Here is a 24,026-nt window from a genome sequence, read left to right on the forward strand (position 1 = left end):
CAAAGTTTCAATGAATTGACTGCTGGCATCCAAAAATATCTTAGCCTTCCAGTTTCACATTATTCCAATTCGCAAAAAAAATTCACAGTATCCCACCTTCTGTCCACGGTCAACCTTGGAGCTGGTTAACTTTTTTTTTTTACCCGTCATAACCTTTTGTGAACACACACGACTACAGGACTCACTGTTTCTCAACTTAAGCGTAACCTGTTTCAAAAAAAAAAACTTACACGTAACCGCGCTGCTGCGTGAATCTTTTCCTGAGCAGGGAGGCCTGGATCCGGCACGCGCGCCCGCCTAACCACGGTTTTACGTTTCAACGCACGCTAATCACTCGCTCAAACCTTTGTTTATCCCGCCCTGGTTAGCATTCAACCTACTCTGCCGATCCACGTCTGCAAACGCACCGAGAGCTCAACCACCGCCCGCCTTTCGGCCGAGGCCGGCTCGCGTCGCTGTCCAGAGTCCAGCCCGGGCCAGCCCGCGGCCCCGTTTCCGCCCCCGGCGTGGCGCCGCCACCGCCCTCCTCAGCGCCGCCACCACCTCGACCCGCTTGCGTTTTTGGCTCCTTCCGCGAAGAGGGAATCGATCAAACATTTCCCCTATATAGAGAGAGATGGGAACAAGGCGGGAGGCAACTGGTCGGTGCTCGCCACGCCACCTTTAATTTCCGCCTCTGCTGCTACTAGCTCGCTAGCTTGCTCAGACACCTTTTTGGACGCTCGCTGCTCCCGACAAGACCGCCCGCCATCCTGCTGCCATCACAGATCGGGATCTCGCGGGGCTGCGATTCATTCGCCAATCGCCAGGTGCGTTCTTGCTCATCCTTGACTGACTCCATGCGACCATGCCAGGTTCTCGGCTCGTGAGCTTCTTTGTTGTTTCAGTTCCTTCTGCTGGTGGATTGGATGGTGGTGCTATTGATTAGCTACTCGAATATTTTGTTGGTAACTTGGAGTCCCCGTTATGTTGGCTAGAACTGTCCACTGTCCAGGTTCTAGATTTGGTTATGTTAGCTCAGTCAGTCAGTCTAGTTGGTTTTGTGGAAAGAATAGCTTTGAATTCCCTGCCATCTTTAATCCAATTCTCATGCTCCGTGGCGTTGTCCTTACAGCAAACTTCTGATGTGTTCGTTAGGTACTACTTCCTGTTCCAAGTATTCATGTGGCATGATTGGTGCGCGTTTATTTGAATTTATGCTTTCCAATATTCTCTCGGTGGTCGGTATCTGTCAATTGCCACTAAGTTTGGTGCGGGGCGCTTTTAGTTTATGTATATCTAGTGGTTTCCAGCCTGGTGTTTGGGCTCCCTGCCTTTTATCCATCTATGATTAGCTTTAATAGTTCACCAAAAATATTCTCAAGGCAGTAGCCGTACTGAGCTTTGATACCAATTGCTCACATAGGTTCTTGTCAGTTTTTATCACGCAGTAGATGTCACATACTTCTAACATCATACCGCACACTTCAATTTGTTCGTTAACTTGGTTTGGTTCCTTGCAGCCATCCTACTCCAAAGCCACTGTTCTGAAGATTTGAGACACTTCTGGAGATGGGTACAAGGATGCCAATCTTGCCCCGACTACCGAGCGCACTGTCCACGGCGTTGCTGGAGTGGATCCTGATGCTCCTGTTGTTCATCGATGCGGTTTACAGCTTCTTGGTCACTAGATTCGCCCGTCTCTGCAGATTACCAGCGCCATGCCCTTTCTGCTCAAGGCTTGATCACATCCTGGGCAATGAGAAACCATGCTTCTATAGGGAGTTGATCTGCAAAACCCACAAGTCGGAGATTTCATCCTTGGCCTTCTGCAGCCTCCACCAGAAGCTCACGGGAGCCCAAAATATGTGTGAAAGGTGCTGTGGGAAAGTCCCCGATGATGATAAAACAGATGAGACTGTGATGGATGCCAATATACTTGATAGCAAACAAAGAATTGATGATGCTTTGAATTCCCCTCGTGAAAAAGTTTGCTCGTGCTGTGGACAGCATTTTAAGCAACGGAGTGTAGCTTTGTCCTCTAGAAAGAATGCAGAACTAGAGCTTACTGGAGCGTTTGGCTCACCAAAAACTTACACAGAGTACTCTGTAGTATGTCAAGTGGACGAGCCTTTGGAGCCTAAAGATATATACCACCAAACTGACTACAGGTCTAATGAGCGAGACGGTCTGCTACAGATGACATCTGACTCTGAGATTGAGGTCCCTTGTGCCAATGATGTGAAAAGTTCACAATCTCGTGAAGCCAGTGTTATGGACGAAGACTTACAAGAAGATACAGCTTGTGAGCAACCCATTCTTCCTTCCCCTGTGGTGATCAAGGAATCTGAAATAATTGTCAAGAAGGAGCCCAGTGTTGAAGACACCTGCAATACATCTTTGGCGTGTCCTGCTGTGGATGATCATCCAAATAGCGGAGGTGATGTGGACCAGACGGGAGAAAAAGAAAGCCAATCCAGAAAATGGGCACACCGGCACGATCCTGTACTTGTTATAGAAAATTCAGGTTTAGAAGGTAAATTTTGCTTCACAAACTGGAATGATTGCCTCTACTGCCACTTCTTTTCAAATGATAAATTATATGATTGGGTGAATAATCATGCAGATGCTGGCATTTCACAAATTCCAGTTTTGCCAAGTGATGAGCTACCACAGGTTCCTGGTGAGATTGAACCATCTCAGAGCACAAATGAAGGCAACGCTGATCCATATACATCTCAGTTCACAATCCTAGAGGAGCACTATGCTGTTTCAGAAGAAGGAAATATAAAATGTATGTTTTCTTGATTCTTGATTACAAATGAAATGGTGTTTAGCATTTCTCCACTTACAGCAAAAATTTGCTAGGTATTCTGGAACAAGTTCATGTGCCAGAAATTACTGGAAGATCAAGTGGTGAGTTTCATCAGAGAAGTGCGTCAGCAGCTGATCCACATACGAATGAACTGGTGCTAGAGAATGCTCACCATGGTGCTTCAGAAGACGCAAATCAGAAAGGTTTAGCTTTTATTTCCCATTGGCTTTATACACCTTTGATAATTAAACCTAAATAAAGGACTTCATGTTTCCTCTGTTAGATAATTGCGGGGATATCCATGTTTCACAAGTTGGTTCTGGTTCCAAAACGTGTGGTGAAGTTAAAGATTGTACTAAGAAAATTGAACCCACTGGTGACATGGGGGCACACGAACTGATAGTCCAAGCTCCTTTTGATAGTGCTCCCAAAGATTTAATAGATAAAGGTTAGTAAAAAAATGATTTATGTCCAACACAAACATTAATAAAATTGGCCCTTTCATTAAGCTATTTTGCTCAGATTATGTGGACGAACCTCATATATCAGCAACTACTGTAGGATCAAGTGGTGAAGTACCTCAAGATCATAGTGCCACCGAGGAATACCCAAAAACAAGTGACAGCATTGTTGAAAGGAGACCATCTCTAAGCACTCAGATTAGCATGAATGAAGCCTATAGACTTGCCATTGGCAACAAGGGTAGCTTGCCATCCCCTACCTTGACGGATGTAATCCTTGGAAAGGACTCTACTTCTAGCATAAACGAAGAACTGAGGCTACTGCTATCTCAGCTCTCAGCTTCCAGGGGGCTTGAGGCACCATGGGTCGATCCAGGCCCTAGCCCACGTGCATATGGACGTGGTGATGAGTTGGTGGTACAGAACATTACCAATAGAATTTCACTTGAGAGGAATGCTTCCGGTTTGGAGTCTCTAGATGGAAGCATTGTCAGTGAGATGGAAGGTGAGAGCACCATTGACCGGTTGAGACGACAGATTGATCTTGACCGGAAATCAATACACCTACTCTGCAGGGAACTGGAAGAAGAGAGGAACGCCTCAGCCATTGCTGCAAGTCAAGCTCTGGCTATGATCACCAAGTTGCAGGATGAGAAGGCTGCAATGCAGATGGAAGCTTCGCATTACCAAAGGATGATGGAAGAGCAAGCTGAATATGACAGTGAAGCGCTGGCGAAAACTAACGAATTACTCGCTGAAAGAGAACAACAAATAGAGGAACTGGAAATTGAGCTCGAAAACTATAGGAGACAGTATGGAGGTGGAGCAATAGAGGAACGAGGCAATCAAGCGGCTTTTAAACAAGAAAATAGGGATACAGCTATGCTTGACGTTAGTGATCTTGAAGATCCTTTGATTAACACACAGCAGGGCATAAATTCCTTGGTGAGTTTGGAAGAGGAGAGGGCATATATAGCAAGTGGTTTGAGAAAATTGGAGCAAAAGCTCCAATTCTACTCCAACAACAGTGTTTCTGTTGATTTACCCAGTCCAGATGTTAAGGATGACCTCTCCGACAAAGTATATGTCATAGAAGACTTCTCGTTACACCGCCAGAAAAGCTCAATAGAGAGCAAGGAAGCTGGCTCATCGACAACTAGTGGGGAGGTTGATCTAGTTGCAGTGCAGGAAGAAATTGCAAAGTTGAACAGAAGACTGAAGACACTAGAAGGAGATCGCAGTTTTCTTGAACATAGCATCAACTCCCTCAGGAATGGCGACGAAGGTTTGATGTTTATACAGGAAATTGCTTGCAATCTGAGAGAACTGCGAGCAATTGCTATTGACAAGAAGTAGAATTCCCAAATGTGTATAATAGTCATTTTCTCAAAACTTATTTGTGCAATAGATATCGAATCAACATATGAATTGTGCATCATGTGTGTATCATCTTAATGAAAAGAAATTCTTCTTGTAAGTAGGCACCAGATACTGTTGTAATTATCTTGAAGGAAATTCATGGAAACGAATCTTCGATGCATAGAAGGCATATAATTTTTCAATCATAATTGTGTGTCACAAACAAAACCGGATAGGCTGAGACGTTCCGTAAGTACCTGGTTGTGGACATGACCTGGTAATCCGGTAGGTGCATCCTTTGTTCCAAGATGTTTGTTTTAACTTCTCTAACTTCAACTTAGTTTATATAAAAAAAAAATTCAAATGTACTCACTCCATTCCAAATTATAGACGTTTTAAGTTTTCTAGATATATTATTGCTATGCACTTAAATATACACTATGTCTAAAAACATAATAAAAGAAATATATCTAGAAAAATCAAAACGTTTTATAATTTAAAACGAAAGGATTATAAATTAAGTTATTTATAAATTTCATTAAACTTAAATAAGTTTGACTTATGACAAAACTATAATAATAACGGTATACGCTTTAAAACGTCTCTAGCCTCCAATTTTGCAGCAAAGGCGGACTGAAAATGTCTCTCGTCCTGTAGTTATCAGACGCAGATGCCGTAAAAATAATCGCATCAAGCTTCTTTCCCAAGGAGCCAATCATGTCATTATGTCAAAACACTTTTTCAAGACACATTAATAGAAAGCAAGCACTATAAAATTCCGCGAACAATAGGCGACAGGGCTGCGATATATACGCTTGGCTTGTTAGCTGCAGTTATATGCTCTTCGAACCACATAAATTAACATACAATCACAAGATAGTCTGAATGCAGGTACAATTTTACATGGTGTATTCCTTCTTTCCTATTTTGAACTTAAAACAATTCAAATTAAAGGACATGGCGAACTTTAGACTTGGCACCATGGTTTGTTACAAGTATTATTATGGGTCGTATACAGGCATCACCATTGCCCATTGGCAAGGCGATACATATAATCTGAATATTCCCCATTCACCCTCCCACTAGCTAAATTAGTATACTCTCCCATCTGCTGTGGAACTACATTAGGATTATTTGCAAGGTTCACAGCTGGATTTGGATGGCTATATGGCCAACGCTGTGGTGCAGTTGAGTCCAACCTTCCGTTGGGGTAAGCATCCAACCTATGCGGAGCATTGTGTGTGTCATCATAGGCCCTCCTGTAACCCTCATCATAGTAAGGGTCAGTCAAGTCAAACCGGACAGAACTACTTACGGAAGCTATTTCTGAGTCTGCCATATTGCCTCCTGAAGAAAATGGCAAACCAAATGTATGATACTCATGGAGGGGAGAGACTGCCATATGTGCATTGCTTTGGTCTTCATCAAGCAAGTCATTTATAATATCAATGTGAGGGAATTCTTCGGCCACTGACCCATACTGCTGGCGTGAAACAAAGCTTGCAGCAGGTATCTCCCTCTGGAGCTCCCTACTCTGTAGTTCACCCAATCTGCGCTGTTCTGTCCCACTGCTGCTTAATTGCTGATAAGAAATATTTTTCGACTGGTGCACATGCACATCACAATTGGTCATTTGCTGGTTAGGAACATCATCCTTCCACATATGTCTGTTAACATCACTGTTACCTTTCCATGAGTGCCGGTTATCAAGGGCTTCTGCCCTGCTAGGTCCAAACATGAAGCCTTGCTTACCTGGTAATTGGTCATTCCTTTCGAAAGGAGGAGCCATGACCGATGTTGCCATCGCATATGCTGACCATGGCTGTGAAACTGCAGTATTTGGGCAAACAGAAGTTGATTGCTCAAGACTTGCTGGAGTTGTATCAAGATGGCCCTTACCAAGGATTGCATTTCGATATGTCTGTGTTACATAAATTGGGGCCGGAGGTGAAGGCTCATTGTTTGGCCGTTCAGACACAGTCAGTGAACGTGAAAGCAACGGAGAAACTTGAGCTGACGGTGTAGGTGGCATAGTTGATCTTTGTACCTGTAGCAGAGGTGCATTTGTAGGCCTTGACATTGGCGTAGGAGTTCCAGGTACAGAAACAACTGAAGCCCTCTCAGAAACCGTATCTTCTCGAGTCTTGGAGATAGATGTGGACATAATCTGTCGCGATACTGAGTTATGTGAGGCAACTTCATCAGCTTGGGGTGCAGGTGATTTGGGGGCAGCTTGTATGTTAGCAACTTTATCAAGCTGTGATGTAGAAGATTTTGTGGGAGCTGCAGCTTTAGCGACTGTATCAATCTGAGGCAATGGTGATTTGGGTGGAGCTGGAGTAGCTTTAACAACTGTATCAGCCTGTGGCACAGGTGATTTTGGGGGAGTTGGGTTAGCCTTATTATCAACTAGTGGTGATCTTGAGGGCGTTAGAGGAGCTTTATTGATTTGCTGGCTTGAACTTGATACATGTTCTTCACACAAAACTTGCTCAAGTTTACTTGGAGTGGGACTGACAAGCACAGATTTGGTGTTCATGGTGGATGTTGTCGTTGCTGGAACAGCTCCATTGCTGTCGTCACTTATGGCTACAGGTACAGCCTTTGGAAGTGGTGCATTATTTGCATCATTAACAATTACCGAGGATTGCTCTGGCCCCTTCAGAACCTGGGGGGTCTTTTCTGAGTTAGATGAGGATGCTAAGGATGAACCCACTGTGGCCTCAGCAGCTGCCTTCTTTTCCAAGTGAGCCTTGAGCAGTTCCCTGCCCTCAATTTCTTTCTGAAACAAACATAAATGCAAACAAACTAATTAACTTTTTACTGGCAGCTAAATAAAGCAGCAGGATAGCTGATAGATAGAAGTGCTACAGAATATGTATAATCTTAGTAGAAGATTAAATAAGCTTTGAACTCAGGAAATGAATCACCAAATTCTTTTGTAGGACATCTACCAAGTAATATGCTACAAATATAGTCACCAAATATACGTTTTCAGAAGAAACAAAACATTTAGAATGCAATCTTCATGTATCCAGCTACAGCGTATTCACAGAGCTGGAGGTGGTTTGTGCTTTCTGTACATATACAACAGAAAAGGGAGAATTGTTGCTCTGCCAATTAGATCATGATAATCAAGTGATATATGCTATCTCGCCAAAACATATCCACAGTATTAGAGCAACAGCTCTGGTGTTTGTCCCTGCAATTGAACTATGTAGCAATCGCAATCAAATTCCAAAGCATTGTATTTATAGCATCATAGATCTGCATCTTACATTTTGTTGATTTCCCACAAAAATCCTTGAGTTTTCTACAAGTACTATAATTCAGTCAAATACAATGAAAATCTTAGCCAGAAACCATGAAGTAATGTTTTTAGCGAAAAAAAGTATCTAAAAAAGATGATCTAAAATTCCAAATTGAAAATCGGCAGCTATATCTTGAGTATATCAACAATGCAAACCAGACTCAGGGGTATAAAATTGTGATAAAGCTAAAATAAACTTAAAGAGTGCGCTCGAGTAAGGCAGATCTGTCCTTAATTAAAGTGAACATTCAATAATAATTAAAGCATAATTATAAATAGTGCCCAATACTTTTTGAGAACAGCTGCTTCACCTCATGTAGTCGTTGCCCAAGCTCACGAAGCCGATCTTTTAAGGTGAGTAGAGCGGTCTCCTGGTCACGCCTTGGAGCTGGACCACAGGCAGACATGTTGCGGTCTGAGCAGCTAGATGAGGGAAGGTCATCTTCATACTGGGAAATGATTATACTGCTGATGCCCCTGTTGCGCCGACTTCTTCCTCTGTTGCGCCAAATTGCGATTCAGTTATGATAGATTATTAAATCCAAGCTGCCAAGAGAAATATCGCAAAGTTTGGATGAAATGCTAACTGACCTATTAGGCGTTATAAGACTTGTACTGTCTAGCAAATTATTTATTTTGCCTCGTATGCTGTTCACAGCAGCAGACACAGATGTTACCAGTGTCTCGATGTCCACAGTAGAATCGTCATCTTTAGATGTCTGTGAATTGTTCATCTCAATACCAACATCATTCATTGCATTCACAGGTATAATCTTGTCACACGTGTCAGTTTGGCATACCTCTGTTGATCCACTTAGTTTGTCTGATAAATCTGAAGCACCTTCTCCAAAGTTATCAGCTTTCACAGCAGATTGCCCTACCTGCTTAGAGTCCTCCCTGTCATGATTTGTGCTTCCATCCTGACGCCTTTCTAGAAAATTTGAATCAGATTTCTCTTCTCTTTCCTTGTCCTTAACCTTACGATTGTTCTTCTTTTGTTTGGCCTGAAATTGTTAGTGTAAGCAAACAAATTTATAAAATGGCACTTAATGCAAAAGAAATGATGAACTGGGCATTAATAAGAAAGATGCCAGTAAAGTAGAGGATCAAAAAATCACTAGTTCAACATGTATTATGGTACCACCAAAAAATGAGTTCTTGACGTGCAAAGCTTCCTGGTAACTTGATAGAAGCATCTCATGATAACTTGACCTTGAGAGCTCAGAATTTAGAAATAATGTATTTTACGGATACAAATAAAAACTTAATCCAAATTACATGGTACTTGATGTGTTATGGGGCCATGGGCTTAGGGCCATCGGCTACACGGCAAGGTAGAAGCAGCATACAGAAGCAGTGCACCAACCAAAAGCAGCTCGCGTCCAGGAACTAGCAAGCTGGATTAGCATGCACACATGATTTACATGATAGTTGGCTTCAATGCATGGTTAGCTAATTATAGTTTACTAGATCCACACCCATCTGTTAGCCTTTTTTTATGAAACTTTTTTTTTACGAAACCCCATCTGTTAGCCTTATCAGTCTGTTAGTACACATGTTACAGATAGATCTATATATACAAAGCATGTCATTTCCTTTAGAATAGGCAAGAAATAAACTAGTCTCAGGACGATCAGAGCCTCCTGCCACAGGGATGAATCAGCTGCTGACAAGAGATCTCGCCATTATTCCGTACCCCTGGCGGTTCAGGGCTTCCAAATTCCCCTGGAGAGCGAATTTGCCCCCACCCTCAGTCCTCGGACCCTGACCTGAACCCAGTCCATACCATCATGGTTTTTATTCACCTTTACAACTCATTCGCCAGAAGAACAGTTGTCTTCTGTGGCTTCATTAATTTAACTATATATAAAGCAAAAGTATGAACTTTGCTTAAAGAACCCAAAAAAAAAATCTAGGAGTCACTAATCAGAGGGGCCTGTGTAGGTATTGGCTAAGCAGAGCAGTTTAAACTTGACCAAATATCCCTGAGTCGACACTGGAATTTATATGTGCTTAAAACATGATGATTCTAGTCAAAGGAAATGTGTAAAATGCAGCAGCAGTCACTTTCAGCCCCCATATTTTTTTTTCTTTTCTCGGCCACCCACTGAGAAAATTGATTGGTTTCAATCAATTAACACCAGGAAGTCATCACAGTAAATTGTCAGTAACAAAGTCGATGGCGAACCAATCTAGGCTTGAAACTCTAGACAACGACTAGGAAACTTGCCATGCATCAAGTCATCAAAACAAGACAAGACACATCGGTCATTAAGAATTCTAGCAGGAAAATAATAGTTCCATAATGCACAGATTCAAGTAGCTGGATGTTCTTCCAGTTAGGGAGCGTTCGGTTGGATGATATCCCTGGATGGGATATGGCCATCCATAGATAGGTGCTGTTTGGTTCATGGGCAAGTTGGATATGGATATCCCTGACAGGAGAATATTATCCCAGATGCTTGATAACCTTGCCACCAAAAATTTGCCGAGCGAGCACATCCATGTTTTCTAATCTTTGTCTTTAGTAAATAAATTAAGGATTATTAGTATATTATATTATTACTTAGTAATTATGATGAAGGGCGGGCCTGGTGCAAGCGGTAGAGTCTTACCGCCTGTGACCGGAAGGTCCCGGATGGAGTCGCGGTCTCCTCGCATTGCATAGGCGAGGGTAAGGCTTGCCACTGACACCCTTCCCCAGACCCCGCACAGAGCGAGAGCTCTCTGCATTGGGTACGCCCTTTTACTTGGTAATTATGATGACAAGATTAACTTTGATAAGTGTTAATATGGTGATTAGTGTATGTTTTCGGTGCCAATTAAGGTAGTAGTAGTGCTTATTAACATATTCTATGTTTAATTAGATATTATCATGACAAAATTAGTGTTAGTGTATATTTAATAGTGTATAATTAGTTGCCATTATTTTAAAATAATAGATACAATTAGTTAGCTATTCTCATCCCATCCACTTTCATCCATCCAACCAAACAGAAAAATGGCTCGCCCCATCCATCCAACCAAACAACAAGCATTGATAAACCCACCCCCAGATCCATGGATGGCCATATCCCATCTAACTTCGTCCTCAAACCAAATGCACCCAACAAACTTGTTCAAGCAAACTACAGCAGGTCAGCAGCAATGATTTCATCAAGTCACCCTGATGCCAACCACATTATATTGAATCAGGAATTAAAAAACAAGACTGGGTGCACAGAACCACATCAAGAACGCAACCTGTTTTTTCTTTGAACGCTTATCCTTTTCAGTGGCACTGCCACGCTTCCCCTTCATCTCATTTTCAAGGAGCTCCTCTTCACGAATAAGCTCCTCTTGCCTCTTCAAAGCAACAGCTTCTTGATAGGCAACCTCAATCCCACTAACATGAAAGCAAAATGTAACAAAGCAATGCATGAAATAGTAGTCAGGGCATGTCAAGATACTGGAACAGAATGAATCAAATTTTGTGTATAAAAACATTGGTAAACAAAGAACGTAAAGAACACACTTTGATGCAGAAAAGCAAAAGTTCATTAAACAATTTCTAGATAATCGGCGGCATAAACCTTCTGGTTGACGATGTCTAAACATGAGATGATACCAGAAGAAACAAAATGGTTGAAAACGTTCATAGTCTGACCAATAAACCAACCATGTGGAGCTAAGAAGATAGTAAAAACCAAAAAAAATACCTAAATATATGAGATAGAACAAATATTTCAAGTATCTTCTGACCAATCTCAGTTAGGCACCTTTCTTCACGCTCGATAGAAACTTTGTTAATTTCTCCAGTACCACCATCCTGGAAGGATGAGAATGAGAAGGGAAAAAAAACTAAGCAGCAAAACAATAATTATATTCTGCAAAATAATGCTAGCAATTTCAAGACACAAAGACCACAAGCAGAACAGTTGACAATTCGATTTATACTGCCACTTATATTACTGGAAAATGGTTTCATTTTTGCCTTCCACCATCAGAGGTAGAACTTCCAGGACTGATTGTGAAATGTAGATTACATGATTTTGGTGTTCTAGAAAGTGAAGAATTCAAGGGGAATAAGCAAGCTTGTAACAAATCTGTTTGTGAAGCAAATATTGCATTTATTTGAGTACAACCACCTGGAGAGTGACTAATTTAAGTGAGTAATTAGCTTTGAGAAATCAAAATTAATAATACAAGAAATTATACTATGATGCTTTCAATTGACACCAGTCTCTTTAGGTTATGAACTTATTAGACATCACAACTACCTAGTGTGGCCACACTTGCGACGGGTGTTCTAGCTAGCAAGTAAAATAGATTAAATGCTGGATGAGAAACAGGTGGATAAATTTTGATCAAAACAAAGTTAATTCATATCAATGTGATGAAACTAAACAGATGCTAATGTTGTGGAATCATGATAGAATTCACTTGGGGGAAGAAAATCCAATCTCAATGATAAAACTAAGGGATCGGATTAATCATATAACAATACCTACCTTGGCACGGGTTTGGGAACATTTGTCATCTTTTGGTGACAGAGATTGACAAGACAAGGGCTCTAAAGCTGCCCTCTCAAGCAAAGCTATGAAGTCACCAGCCAAAACAAACATGTCCATATCAACATGGACCATAGGTGCTGATAGCTCCTCCAAGTCCATTGAAGTTACCATTCCTTTCTTGCCATTGCTACAGCCCTCAAGTGCCTTCAAACCTGTATACAGAGCATCCATAACTAATGTTGAGGTCACGTCTTTCTCGACAAAAAAATGCTTCACCACTATTTTCAATATGATGTTGCTCTTCTCTCTGGACATGCGATGTTTTGTTGTTGGGTCAATCGCAAGCCAGAAAGCACGGAAACTGCAACAGAAAGAAGGGTCAGCATACATTATAGATTATATACAAAAAAAAATAAAATGGCAAGTATTAAACCATTCTGCGTTCACAATATTCAAAGGCCCATTATCTGACCTGGACCACCTCATGTCGTCATCAATAAGCCTGACAAGTTTCCTTCTGCGTTCGTGAACAAAACGTCGGTAAATTTGCTCTATGTTTGTCATGTAGACACGGAGCAGTTCTCGACGATAAGGGCGATCAAGGCAACGAAATGGTCTGTCTGCTTTCTCTCTCCAGTATCCAAAAACAAAAGAGATAACAGTTACAATTTGTTTTTGTGATCAATTGATGAGAACTCAACATCTCTCTTTTTAAGATCTTTGAGAAGTAAAATATCATATCAAGAAGGGTTTTTTTAACTCAGTATCAAGAAGCAAAATTCTCAAACCTAGCTGAGAACATAATATTGGTTTATACAATAGTAAACATGTAAAGAGAGGACCTCAAACATAAGGAAATCTCAAATCTGGATGAAATGCAACAGAATAAAGCTTATTGCGACTAAAAAAAGTTTGAAAGAAAGTTACTACTAAATGAGCAATTACACCTTGTAGTAATAAAGTTAGAATTTTTAATAGGACAAGATGACACAAGAAATCCATGTTTGAATTATCAAGAAGAGCACAAATTACCCCAACAAGATCATATCAACTCCAAGTGCATCATATGAACATCACTGGTATTTTAAAAGCATGGTAATCAGATTTCTTTAAGAATCGTTATGAAACTAACTACCTGATAACTTGAACTTGAGCTATGATTTCAAGAACATCGTCAACAAGAAAACCATCTTGAATCTTTGATAGCTCCATAAACTTTTTCCACCCCCAATCATGTTCCTTCTTCCAGAATTTGTGCAAGGTGTCTGCAAAGTTACTTCGTCAACTTCTGAAGCTGGCTATTTTTCTCAGAAGGAAGAAAACATCAGTTCAGCTCACCTGAATATTTAACTTTCTTTGGATCAAGGTTGCCTACAGCTATAGTAAACTGTGCAAAATGGCTCCATCCTTAAAGCATCAAGACCATGATTAGAATCAAGACCATGATTAGAAGGCAAAAGATATGTGGAGGACAAAGGAAAGGATAGGCAACATAGTAGTATCAAACCTGGGAGAAGTTTTTCATGATTAGCAACGCAAAGAAACAATGACAAGTGATTGGAGACATCGCATCCTTGAGGGTAAACTAGAATATACCTGCAAAATGAGCAAGAGATAAACTTATAGAGCATCCAAGCAGTGCGCATTACAAACTGAGCTGCTCAACAATTTATAATCCCAAATACAGAAAAAGCACAACTACTGGAAAACGATAGCAATTGTTAAGGTATAATAGTAAAGGGTTTTTTCCTTTTGTGTCTTCCATGTACTCTATATATAGTCCCTATTGGGCCTCAATAGTATGATCCAGTTTAATTCGCAGCAACTCCAGTCTGCGTGATTCCTCTGCACGCCATTCGACGGGGAAGCGTGTGTCGTCCGCGCATGCCTCCGCCCACCGCGGACGCCCGGCTCGTCGTCACCCTTCGCGGACAGCTACGCCCGCTTCCGCCCGACATTGCTATGCGAGGCCTGCTCGTCGAGGTTCCCCATCGAATTGATGCGGCCCCGCGGGGGCCATCTGTCTTCGTCCATCCGTCTCCGCCCACTCTGACTGGAATTGCTGCAGCTTTTCACCCGCCCCTGGTTGGTCAAGCGATCTGCTCTGCTCCGCTTGTGCTCTACTGCTCTACTTTGTTCTGCTCTGCATTGTGCTGCTGCTCTGATCTCAAGGATTTCTCTGTTCCGGTTTGCTATCATCGGTGCTGCTGCTAGTGTGTTGAGGCCCTCTCCTAAATTCCGCTGCATCGCTGCATCAGTTGCATCGGTGTCCATCCAAATCCAATTTTACACATCACAGTTCGTCTAAGCCGTGCGTGTCCACATATTTTGTCAGATCAGCCAACTTTTTTTTCTTTTCTTTGCGTAGCTGAGTCCCGTTGATTTAGCTAATCATCATCATCATTGATGCGACTATGCCCTCTTGTCTCTTTCGTAACCATTTTGCTACACTTCATGATCAAAGTCCATTTTTTTGTCGTCGTCGTCATCATTCTATGCTACTGCTTGCCGTTTTGCAGCAGTGATCTCTCTATTCTTCCTTTGGCTTGATTTGACACATCTCTTTTTTCTTGTCGAGTTTAAAAGTCTCCAAAGTAAGGTTCATATATGAAGAGTTGAAGAACTGTGTTGTGAAGACTCAAAGTATTTGTTGAAGCACTAGTTGTGAAGGCAGTACCCTCTTGTGGAGGAGATCATTTTCTACATCGACAGTGTTCAAGAGTTGCACGCTTCGACGACATCTTCTATTTTGGATTTTGGTGTAATTCGTCTCTTTTTTTTTCAAGTGTAATGCATCGTGTCAACTCTCCAAATGCAACGACATTGCATTCACGTTGCATTTGAGAGGGGGAATTAAGGTATAATAGTCAAGGGTTTTTCCCTCTTGTGTCTCCCATGTACTCTATATATAGTCCCTATTGGGCCTCAATAGTACGATCCAGTTCAGTCTCCCTTTATTCGTAACAGCGATAACAGCATGGCATGCGGAAATAAGATGATTTGCACTTTACATAGTGTCGGGTTCATAAACCCGGGGTCCCTCGCGGACCGACTTCCCAACAGAGGCTCGGCCCAGCAGGCAACGTTGCGGACAACGCGCAACTCATGGGCCGGCCCAAGTACCTAAACGACAGGCCAGAAGGGCGATCCAATCACCGACCGGAAGGCCTGGCCGAGGAGGAACGGTGCCCGTTTCCGACTCCGGCCCACCTCTCGGACCGGAGCGCTCACTTCGGTCTCCAGCCCACCTCCGGACGGCCTCTCCGACCGGAAGGCCTAGCCAAAGCACTACTTCCGACTCCGACCCACGTCTCCGACTGGGGATGCACCAAACCCCTGCTCACTGCTTTTCTCCAATTGGCGCATTCAGAGCCGACTGGGACTAACCGACCGGGGACGCCAGCTCGGTAAGGACCAGGGAACGGACGGAGAAAGTAAGGCAGGGCGCACAAGTCAAACCACAATACCGGGGACCGTACCCTGTACACCTGCAGGAACAATACTCTGCGACCTTCCTGGCACGACAGAACCCAAGCAGTGTTGTAGGCGCCGACATTTTCCCCTACAGTATTGTGGGCGCCATTAACTCAACTCTCATACGGTAAGGCTCACCCCACATGCCTCTGGGCATCGACAGTGTTGTGGGCGCCGGCATTTAGCGTACCAGGTGAACATGGTAAAACCCCTTGCATACCTCCAGGTATCAACAGTGTAGCAGGCGTCGACGTCTGCCATACCCGAAGAAGACAACACAACCTCCTACGTGCATCTGACATTCAACAGTATTGTGGACGCCTACCATCATCCTGTACCCGCCGACGTGGGCAACAAGGCTTAGTAGCATACGTACTCTCTCCCTCTCACTTGTAAGGCTATCTCCTTCATTTATAAAAGGAGATGCGCTCTCTCCCAACAGGTAGATTCATTAGATCGATCAAGTTCACTAATACACAACAGCAGAACCACCAGGTTCAAACCACGAGCACACACTCAAACACTTAGCTCATAGCGGAGCTCCCGTCGCTCTCGGCCCTTCCGATCGGAGTCCGACCGAACCTCTTGTACCCCCCATCTTTCTCCTTCTCGTTTGTAACCCCACTGCAAACTTCGAGCACCTGGACTCAGGAATAAAGTCACCGACCGACACAAACTGGACGTAGGGCACCCTGCCTGAACCAGTATAAACCCTATGTCATTGAGTGCTAGGCCACCTCCGATCACAACGTACGGCAAAACTACAAATATTTACGTGTTGGTCAATTTCTGCACCGACACATAGACTAACTGGTTCAAGGATCATAGAAATATGGTGGAACTAGAGTGAAGAAGAAAAGTTCTAGGGACTAAAAGGTGACCTAATAGCATGCTTTGCGCCCTAATTTAAGTTTTAAAGCAGTAGACAAAATCATTGGAAGGATACCAAGAATGCAATAAAACCAAGTAGAGAAAATCCACGATATTCCAGCAAAGGTCAACATATCACATATCAGCAAGACAAATATAGAAAAAAATCATAAATATAAGGATTTATGTTATTCTGAAAAGGTTGAAGAAGCAACCAAAACTCCATGGAAGCTGATAAAGGCCAAAAATTAGTGACAATACATAACTAATAGCAAAAGCATCCCTTCTTAACAGTGACTGAAACTTAGGCTTCTGAGTTTGTAGCAGCACTTTCTCAGAACAAAAGCGGTACAGAATAGTGGTATACACATAACTCATGCTGTGATACATTTCAACTTAATGGTTTTAACACCTCTATAGTTCCATCACCAAAAATTCATAAATAATAAAATAATATAATGGCCAGATCCTAGTAAGGCCCTGGTTACATCACCAGAATGAAAGCTAATTTGTGGTTAGTATGGAACTTCCATGTCGTCCTCAAAGGTTGTGGCCTTGTGGGAAGAGCATATGGTGTTAGCTTGCTTTGTAGCAAATCATAAAGGAATGCAATCTATGGCATTTTAAGACACTGATTTACCCAATTGCGCAGAATAGTTGTTAGGCCCATAGAATAGCAAATATAAAAATCAGTGTGATAACTGTGTATGGAAACATGGAGTGAATATTACGGCTCCAAAAACTGAACGACAAGGAATGTTTCAAGTAACAGGACAGCTATTGGTAATGATGTTGTAGATCATCAAACAGGTTCTCAACCATTTTTGAAATTTCTATAAGACAAGGTAATCAAAATAACAATTATATAGAGCCAATTCTTTCCAGTTTGCAGAGATTCATGATTCCTATCACAATTTAATGTTTAACACTAACAGTGAGGGCACTAGAGTTTTAAAACCATTATGAAAACATGTGATAGTCACACAAAACAGTGAAGAAACATGAGCCAGAGAGCACTGTACCGCAATAATAGCAATGATTGACACATGATAGGCCACATGTAATGAAGTACAACTAAGAAAAGCATGTTAATATAGACTAATAGCATATAAAAACAAAGCTAAAACACAGACATTTCAAAGTGCATTCATCACCAAACCAATAAGAAAAGTAGAAATGAGGAATGCAGAATGCCGCAGCAGCATTGGGAATATTTAATCTTACCACTTGTAGCCACCAGCTTCAAATGGTTCACTTTTCATTTCTCTCTTCTTCTCCTTTGAAAAGTTTTCAATTTTCCAAGTATATCTCCCAAATAAATCTGAAGGTCTAGGCCCTGAGATCATACAGATATGCGCAAAATGAAATGACACTGCAACATCCACTCTACTAGTAAATTAAAACAATTCTAAATGCCACAAAAGGGGAAAAGAAACACATGTGAGGAAGTGATAACAGCAAGCAGTGTGTCAAGATCTGAACTAAGAACAAGCACCTATGTTTGTCCTTTAATCAACCAGGCACAAATACTGATGCAAAAATGCTGAAGCTAACCACAGACATTGTTGGAAACAAAATCACTTTGATTCTCTCTTCAATAACACAAGTAGCTAGTAACACAAGTTTGTACTATACTGATCTTAAAGCTTCACACTACAAGCTTACACACCTTGCTTGATCTTCACAACCAAGCTATACTATCACACATACACACAAGCTTACTACACACCATACGCTAGCTTGATCTTCACAACCAAGCTCTATCTTCTCTATATCTCAAACTTTCTACTACACAGGGGGGTTCCTGCCCCTTTTATGGTTTCAGGGTTGGTTACTACAGCACTGCTACAGGAACCGACCTAATAGTACACAGCTGACATTACCCTACTTGCTAGCTAAGCAAACAACTGTTACAGCTAGAAGTAAAAGCCAATTTGCCCTATTTTTCACCCCCAGCAATTTGCTTGTTGCTTCCTGCAGTGGTAACCTTCAAGTCGACTAAATCAACTAACAACTAGCTAGTACTAGAAACTTCAGAGCTGCTGTTTTCATGTAGCTCTCTCATCCAGGAACCATCTAGGCCTACACAAGCATGTCTAGCACTAATATGCCTTATGACAAGATTAATCCTAACAGACATGATTATATGTAAGGGATCACGTTATAAATAATAACATCCTACATCAATAGGTAATTAGATTATATATGGGCATTGGAAAAGAGTTCTCAGGAAGTTAAATGTAATAACTTCGTGATTTCTTCATCACATGGATGGGAAAAAACTGCATGTAGCAATTACCCAAATGGTATACAGGTTACCGCATAAAGTATTTGAGCTAGTACCCATGGGATTACAATTTGAGACAACTGTACATGAGCACAAGCACAATGCACAATTCTAATAACACTTGTAAACCAAACCAAATCCCATAGCATACTGAGCAGCCCCATCAAGGTTTTGGCCGGTACTAATAAATTACACAATATTCAGTAACTTGCAAACCTCTCAAATATAAAGGTAACAATAAAGTAATCTAAAATATATACTTTGCAGCATCATTTCTAGGGCATTCAGTATCAGTTTTAACCAAGAGAACGGCCATCTTTAGAAGCTCCAGCGATATGCAAGACTAATGTTAAACTAACACTAAGTGCTGAGTAGCTAATTTACCATCTGACTTATCAGCTCTTATAGAATTGAATAGTGTGCACTATTCCAAGATGTAACATGAGAAAACCCCCAATTAAAGTGGAGTGAACAGAGTTAAGCATTTAGGATTTGCCAGCAGCTTTCCTGTTCTGCCATCTGAAGTTCTGGTATCAAACATTTCAAAATTTAAGTTTGTGTTTGATAAAGGGTTACGAGCGAATTGGATGCTTAACCACACAAAAGTTGTGGATTCAAAAGAGTTAACTGAATTAAGGTTGAAGTGTTATATCATAATCCAAGATTAAGCTGACCCACAAAAAGGGAAAACAATACTTTATACAAACTATACTTCCTGCAAGATGCAGAAAATAGGCCAAGTTAACCTAGCTAAGTTAGGATAGGTAACCTAGTTATTTAGTCCCGAGACACCCCTTAAGATCGGGACAGTACAAAAACCCAAAGTGCAATACTCAACGGGAAGACTGTATTGTACTGGTAAACTCTTGACATTAGAAGTGGAGCATAGGAACAAATTTTGCAAACAAAAGAAGTAAACCATGATGTTATTTTATGCTTTCTTCAAACATCAAGAAACTTATAAACCTTTCAGTTCAGAGGTTTGAATCTATGCCCATACTGACATACTGTACCATAATTTCCAGGCATATTCTGACAGCTCTGCATCTATGGATCATAAGCAACCAGTATAGACTCCAGTCCTCAGAGAAGGGTATCTGTTTTCTTTGTTGTGATGATGATATTCTACTTTTTATGGATTTAATATGTTAGACTGTGATGCCAGCAACAGGTAACATCAGAAAACTCAAAGGCAGGTATCACGCACCAGGATCATCGTCTGCACTATCGGTGTCCCAAAAGGGAGGGGATGTTGAAGGGATCCCATTATCAACATGCTCGCAGGAGCGCCACTGAGAAAGGGAATCAGCAGAGACACTGTGATCCTTGTCCCCCAACCCACTGGTGCTTGCAGCAGAATCATCCATTATGCTAGCATCAGCCATCAGCAAATCCTCGGTGTTCCAACAATTGCCTAAAGTCACAGCTGCATATAGAAACAACAAGGACAAACTCACACTAAATATAGTATAATTACAGTTTGAAATCAACAAATTCAAATGTATGATGACCTCTCAAAACTCACACTGAATAAGCTCCATAATTGCAAATTAAGCAACAGCATCCCATAAACGTGGCATAGGATTTGCGACAAGGCTAATAAAAGGACCTTCCGTTTCATATGCAAGCCCACTGAGTTTTACAGGAATAAACTGGGTAGAGAATCATCATCAAGCTAAAGTTACTCCAGCCAGGGGTGGACTTGGTGTGGGCAGGGCCGTCCCTTGGCACGTGCAACGTGTGCGACGGTACAGGGCCTCCACTTTTCAGGGGCCTCCAAATATATATAGAGTATATATACGTATATATGTATTGCTTGGTAAATAAGAACGTACAGCAGTAGCTTTGGCCTTTGGCCCATTAGCAAAGCGACGTGTACAACAATTGACCAAAGCCCAATAAACAATGGCTTGTTGCCCGGCCGCTGTTCAGTTGGCAATGTTGCCGATCCCAATTCCCCAACTGAATCAGATCGCAAATCTTAGGTCTCACGTACTACCTCTCGACGTCTCGTCTCGTGTCGCCGCCATCGCCTGACGCCGTACCGGCCGCCGGCAGCGTTTCGCGAGTGACAGGGCGTGAGCCGTGACGATCTAGCTGCAACCGCAACAGCGAGAGCGAGGCGCTAAGGCCCTGAAGGTAATATAAATCATTCATATTTATTTTTCAATTCATTCACTGGTAGCCGCGAACAATAATAAGTAGTTGATCGATCTCTAAATTTTGTTTTTTTTTATCTTTTGATCTAGACACCTACTGGAATAGCATTCAAAGATTGAAGCCATGTCTTCTACAAATCGTTCTAGAAAATTTGAATCAGGTTTTCAAAAGCGTAAGAAGAAACAAAGAATAGAGGAATTAGTCCAATCTCAGCAAGGAGCTATGGATAGATTTGTTACAAAACAGTCACAAGTGTCGTCTGATAATCCAACACTTGAGGCAGGGGCCCTGCTTGAGGAGGGGCAGGCGATTGACAATAATATTGATAATGATCCTATAGATCCTCCAGAAAATAATGTTGAAGTTGAGGAATATAGGTATGTAATATAGGTATCATTCTTGAATCTTGATATATATTTTATTGCAACATACTGCATGCTTTATAATATCGTATATTTAGTTTTTTTTTCTAGGCTAATAGGCCTCATTTCTTAGTATCGTACAGGGCCTCTAATTTTCCCGGGACGGCCCTGGTGTGGGGCATAAAGGTTCCACGGGAAACCCTTTTTTTGGAAACCAAGCTACACTGGCACTGACTTCGGCAACGAGAAGTCATGCGGTGTCAAGGGGGGGCAACTGATGTTGAATTTAACCAAATCCACGGATCGACAATGATGGATTGGATTAGTCGGCCACCACGCAGCAACACATCAATTCACAGCAAACCTAATGGAGATTGGGGGAGGATACGAAGATTCGATTGAAGATGGAACCAACTCATCCGAGCAAGCTTAGGATTACTTCCAAATCCGCGTCGGCATGGATCTCCACACCACTAGCACGATAAGGGAGCAGCGCTACGGAGGCGGCGGCGGACTGAGCTGCGGCAGGCGTAGGATCCCTCAGAGGGATGAGAGGGACCGGCGGCCTAGAGCCGCTCGGCTGCGCCGAGCTGTGTTGGTAGCCTAGGTCTACACCTGTGAAGCCTAGAGAGTAGAGCTATACCTGCGTCCACGGCGAGACGGAGCTGAGGCGGTGGTTCTCCCGCAGGGCGAGGGGAGGAGAAAGGTAGTAGACAGGGGAGAGAGAAAGGAGAGTATAGTATTTGGATTAGGAGCTTAGGGTGGTGTGATGTGTTTCTTCCTCCCGCGGTCAGCTTGCTGCCGCCGAGATGCGCGCACCCGTGCGGCGGACCGCGACGGATGGCCGGATGGGGACTACCGCAGCAGAAGGTAGCAGCGAAAGTACACACGCAAACAGCCGGGGCCGTCAAGGCATCTCTGGAATTCTGGTGTCTGCAGCACATTTTTTGTCCATGCCGACATGAAGTCCATGGCAGTAAATTTTATTACAAAATGAAATTACCATAACAACTACTACCACTATCCCAAAAAAATATAATTATAGATTTATAATAACAAGTCAAACTTACTTGATCTTAAGTTTGACCAAATTTATATAAAACAACATTAATATTTATATTTCTAAGTAGATTTACTATAAAAATATTTTTTATAATTAACCTAATGATACTTATTTGACATCATAAATATGAATACTTTATATAAATTAAATTAAATTTGAATTTATTTGACTTCTCATAAATTGAAGATTTGCATTCCTTCTAAAATAGAGAGTATTGATTTAAAAAATTCATAGAATAAAGTGCCACGGTAGGAGAAAGCTACAAATTTGATAATTTTATATGGGTTGTGATACATAGTATCGCAAAACTATGTGTATGCTCGAATTTGTATGGGATGTGAATGTGTGATGCATTAGTTTTCCATATATTTATATGAGATATAGAGTTTTCGTGATAAATATTTTTTATCAAATCCACACTATCATGATATTTTTAGTGTGTTAGATCCACAATTGTGTTATATATATGACACTTCCTATGCTTCAACTATAGTTCACTTTAATTTTTTCTCCAGATTATTTTTTAACTTTGATCAAATGATTAAAAATATACTAACATCTACATCATCAAATTAGTTTCATTAAAATTTATAAGAAATGCATAAATCTTATTGTATTTGTTGTAAGAACTTGGATCAGAAATGTAGGAATTTAGCTTATGGTAAAACTGAAATAAAACACTCCAAACCTAACTTTTTAGATTAAACAACTATGGAGAGACGCAGTGAGTATAGTTTAGCCGGTTAGATTTTTGTGGGAACCGGTCCCCACCTATTTGAAGGTCGACTTCATATGAGTGTTTATATTTTTTTAGATTTATTTTAAGATTTAATATTGTTATTCTGTAGTGCTCAAGATTTAGTTTTTTTAAGATATTCATAGATGTAGTGTGTTTATGTACTCTCTGTCCCAAAAAAATATACAATTTTAGAACAATGTCATATTTTAGTGTGCTATGTTATATAAAAATATTGATATTTATAGTATAGATGTCATTAAATTTGTATAAAATATATTTCTATAACATACTTATTTATGTATATTATTTTTTACCTATACATTTGGTTAAATTTCAGACAGTAATCGAGAATGCACCTAAATTATATTTATTTGGACGGAGTTAGTATATTTATATTTATAGGGATGAATGTATGTATATACTAGGATCGTGCCCGTGCGTTGCAACGGATAAAAAAAGATTATCATGAGATAATATATAATGACATTAACATCTAATTGCCTAAGGATCAATTATTGTTGTTCTAGGCCATAACCTTAAAACCTTTGGTCATCACTCAAATCAACAACGAACCTGACGAACAACAAACTAGTGAAGGTTCACTACAAGTGACCCGACCTGATATCAACGGTTTGAATCAAGGTTTTTTCTCCC

At 41.3% G+C, this 24,026-nt stretch overlaps 2 protein-coding genes across 5 annotated transcripts; one reads left to right on the forward strand and one right to left on the reverse strand.

Annotated features, from left to right (window-relative positions):
- Positions 1 to 291: 291 nt before the first annotated feature.
- On the forward strand, positions 292 to 4,797 carry LOC136453326 (myosin-binding protein 1-like). Of its 3 annotated transcripts, none has more exons than XM_066453895.1 (6): positions 292 to 809; positions 1,503 to 2,515; positions 2,606 to 2,773; positions 2,848 to 2,997; positions 3,078 to 3,242; positions 3,317 to 4,797. In XM_066453895.1, exons 2-6 carry the CDS (start codon positions 1,552 to 1,554, stop codon positions 4,609 to 4,611), a joined length of 2,742 nt encoding a protein of 913 aa, XP_066309992.1. In that variant the 5' UTR covers positions 292 to 809; positions 1,503 to 1,551; the 3' UTR covers positions 4,612 to 4,797. The 3 variants fall into 3 exon arrangements, with proteins under 3 accessions (XP_066309992.1, XP_066309994.1, XP_066309993.1); XM_066453896.1 differs by having other exon boundaries at positions 295 to 809; positions 3,356 to 4,797; XM_066453897.1 differs by lacking the exon at positions 3,078 to 3,242 and having other exon boundaries at positions 293 to 809; positions 3,356 to 4,797.
- Positions 4,798 to 5,496: 699 nt separating this feature from the next.
- On the reverse strand, positions 5,497 to 22,207 carry LOC136450619 (TNF receptor-associated factor homolog 1a-like). 2 transcript variants are annotated; one of them, XM_066451153.1, is made up of 14 exons: positions 21,806 to 22,207; positions 20,256 to 20,474; positions 17,986 to 18,097; positions 13,925 to 14,013; positions 13,756 to 13,824; positions 13,553 to 13,682; positions 12,890 to 13,048; positions 12,415 to 12,778; positions 11,623 to 11,732; positions 11,168 to 11,309; positions 8,725 to 8,928; positions 8,516 to 8,643; positions 8,236 to 8,422; positions 5,497 to 7,396 (listed from the first exon to the last, which is right to left on the reverse strand). In XM_066451153.1, the coding sequence occupies exons 1-14, from the start codon at positions 21,822 to 21,824 to the stop codon at positions 5,636 to 5,638; spliced, it is 3,693 nt and encodes a 1,230-aa protein (XP_066307250.1). In that variant the 5' UTR covers positions 21,825 to 22,207; the 3' UTR covers positions 5,497 to 5,635. The 2 variants fall into 2 exon arrangements, with proteins under 2 accessions (XP_066307250.1, XP_066307249.1); XM_066451152.1 differs by having other exon boundaries at positions 8,516 to 8,928.
- Between the last annotated feature and the right edge of the window lie 1,819 nt (positions 22,208 to 24,026).

This window comes from Miscanthus floridulus, chromosome 5 (assembly GCF_019320115.1).
Source record: "Miscanthus floridulus cultivar M001 chromosome 5, ASM1932011v1, whole genome shotgun sequence".
Lineage (NCBI taxonomy): Eukaryota > Viridiplantae > Streptophyta > Magnoliopsida > Poales > Poaceae > Miscanthus > Miscanthus floridulus.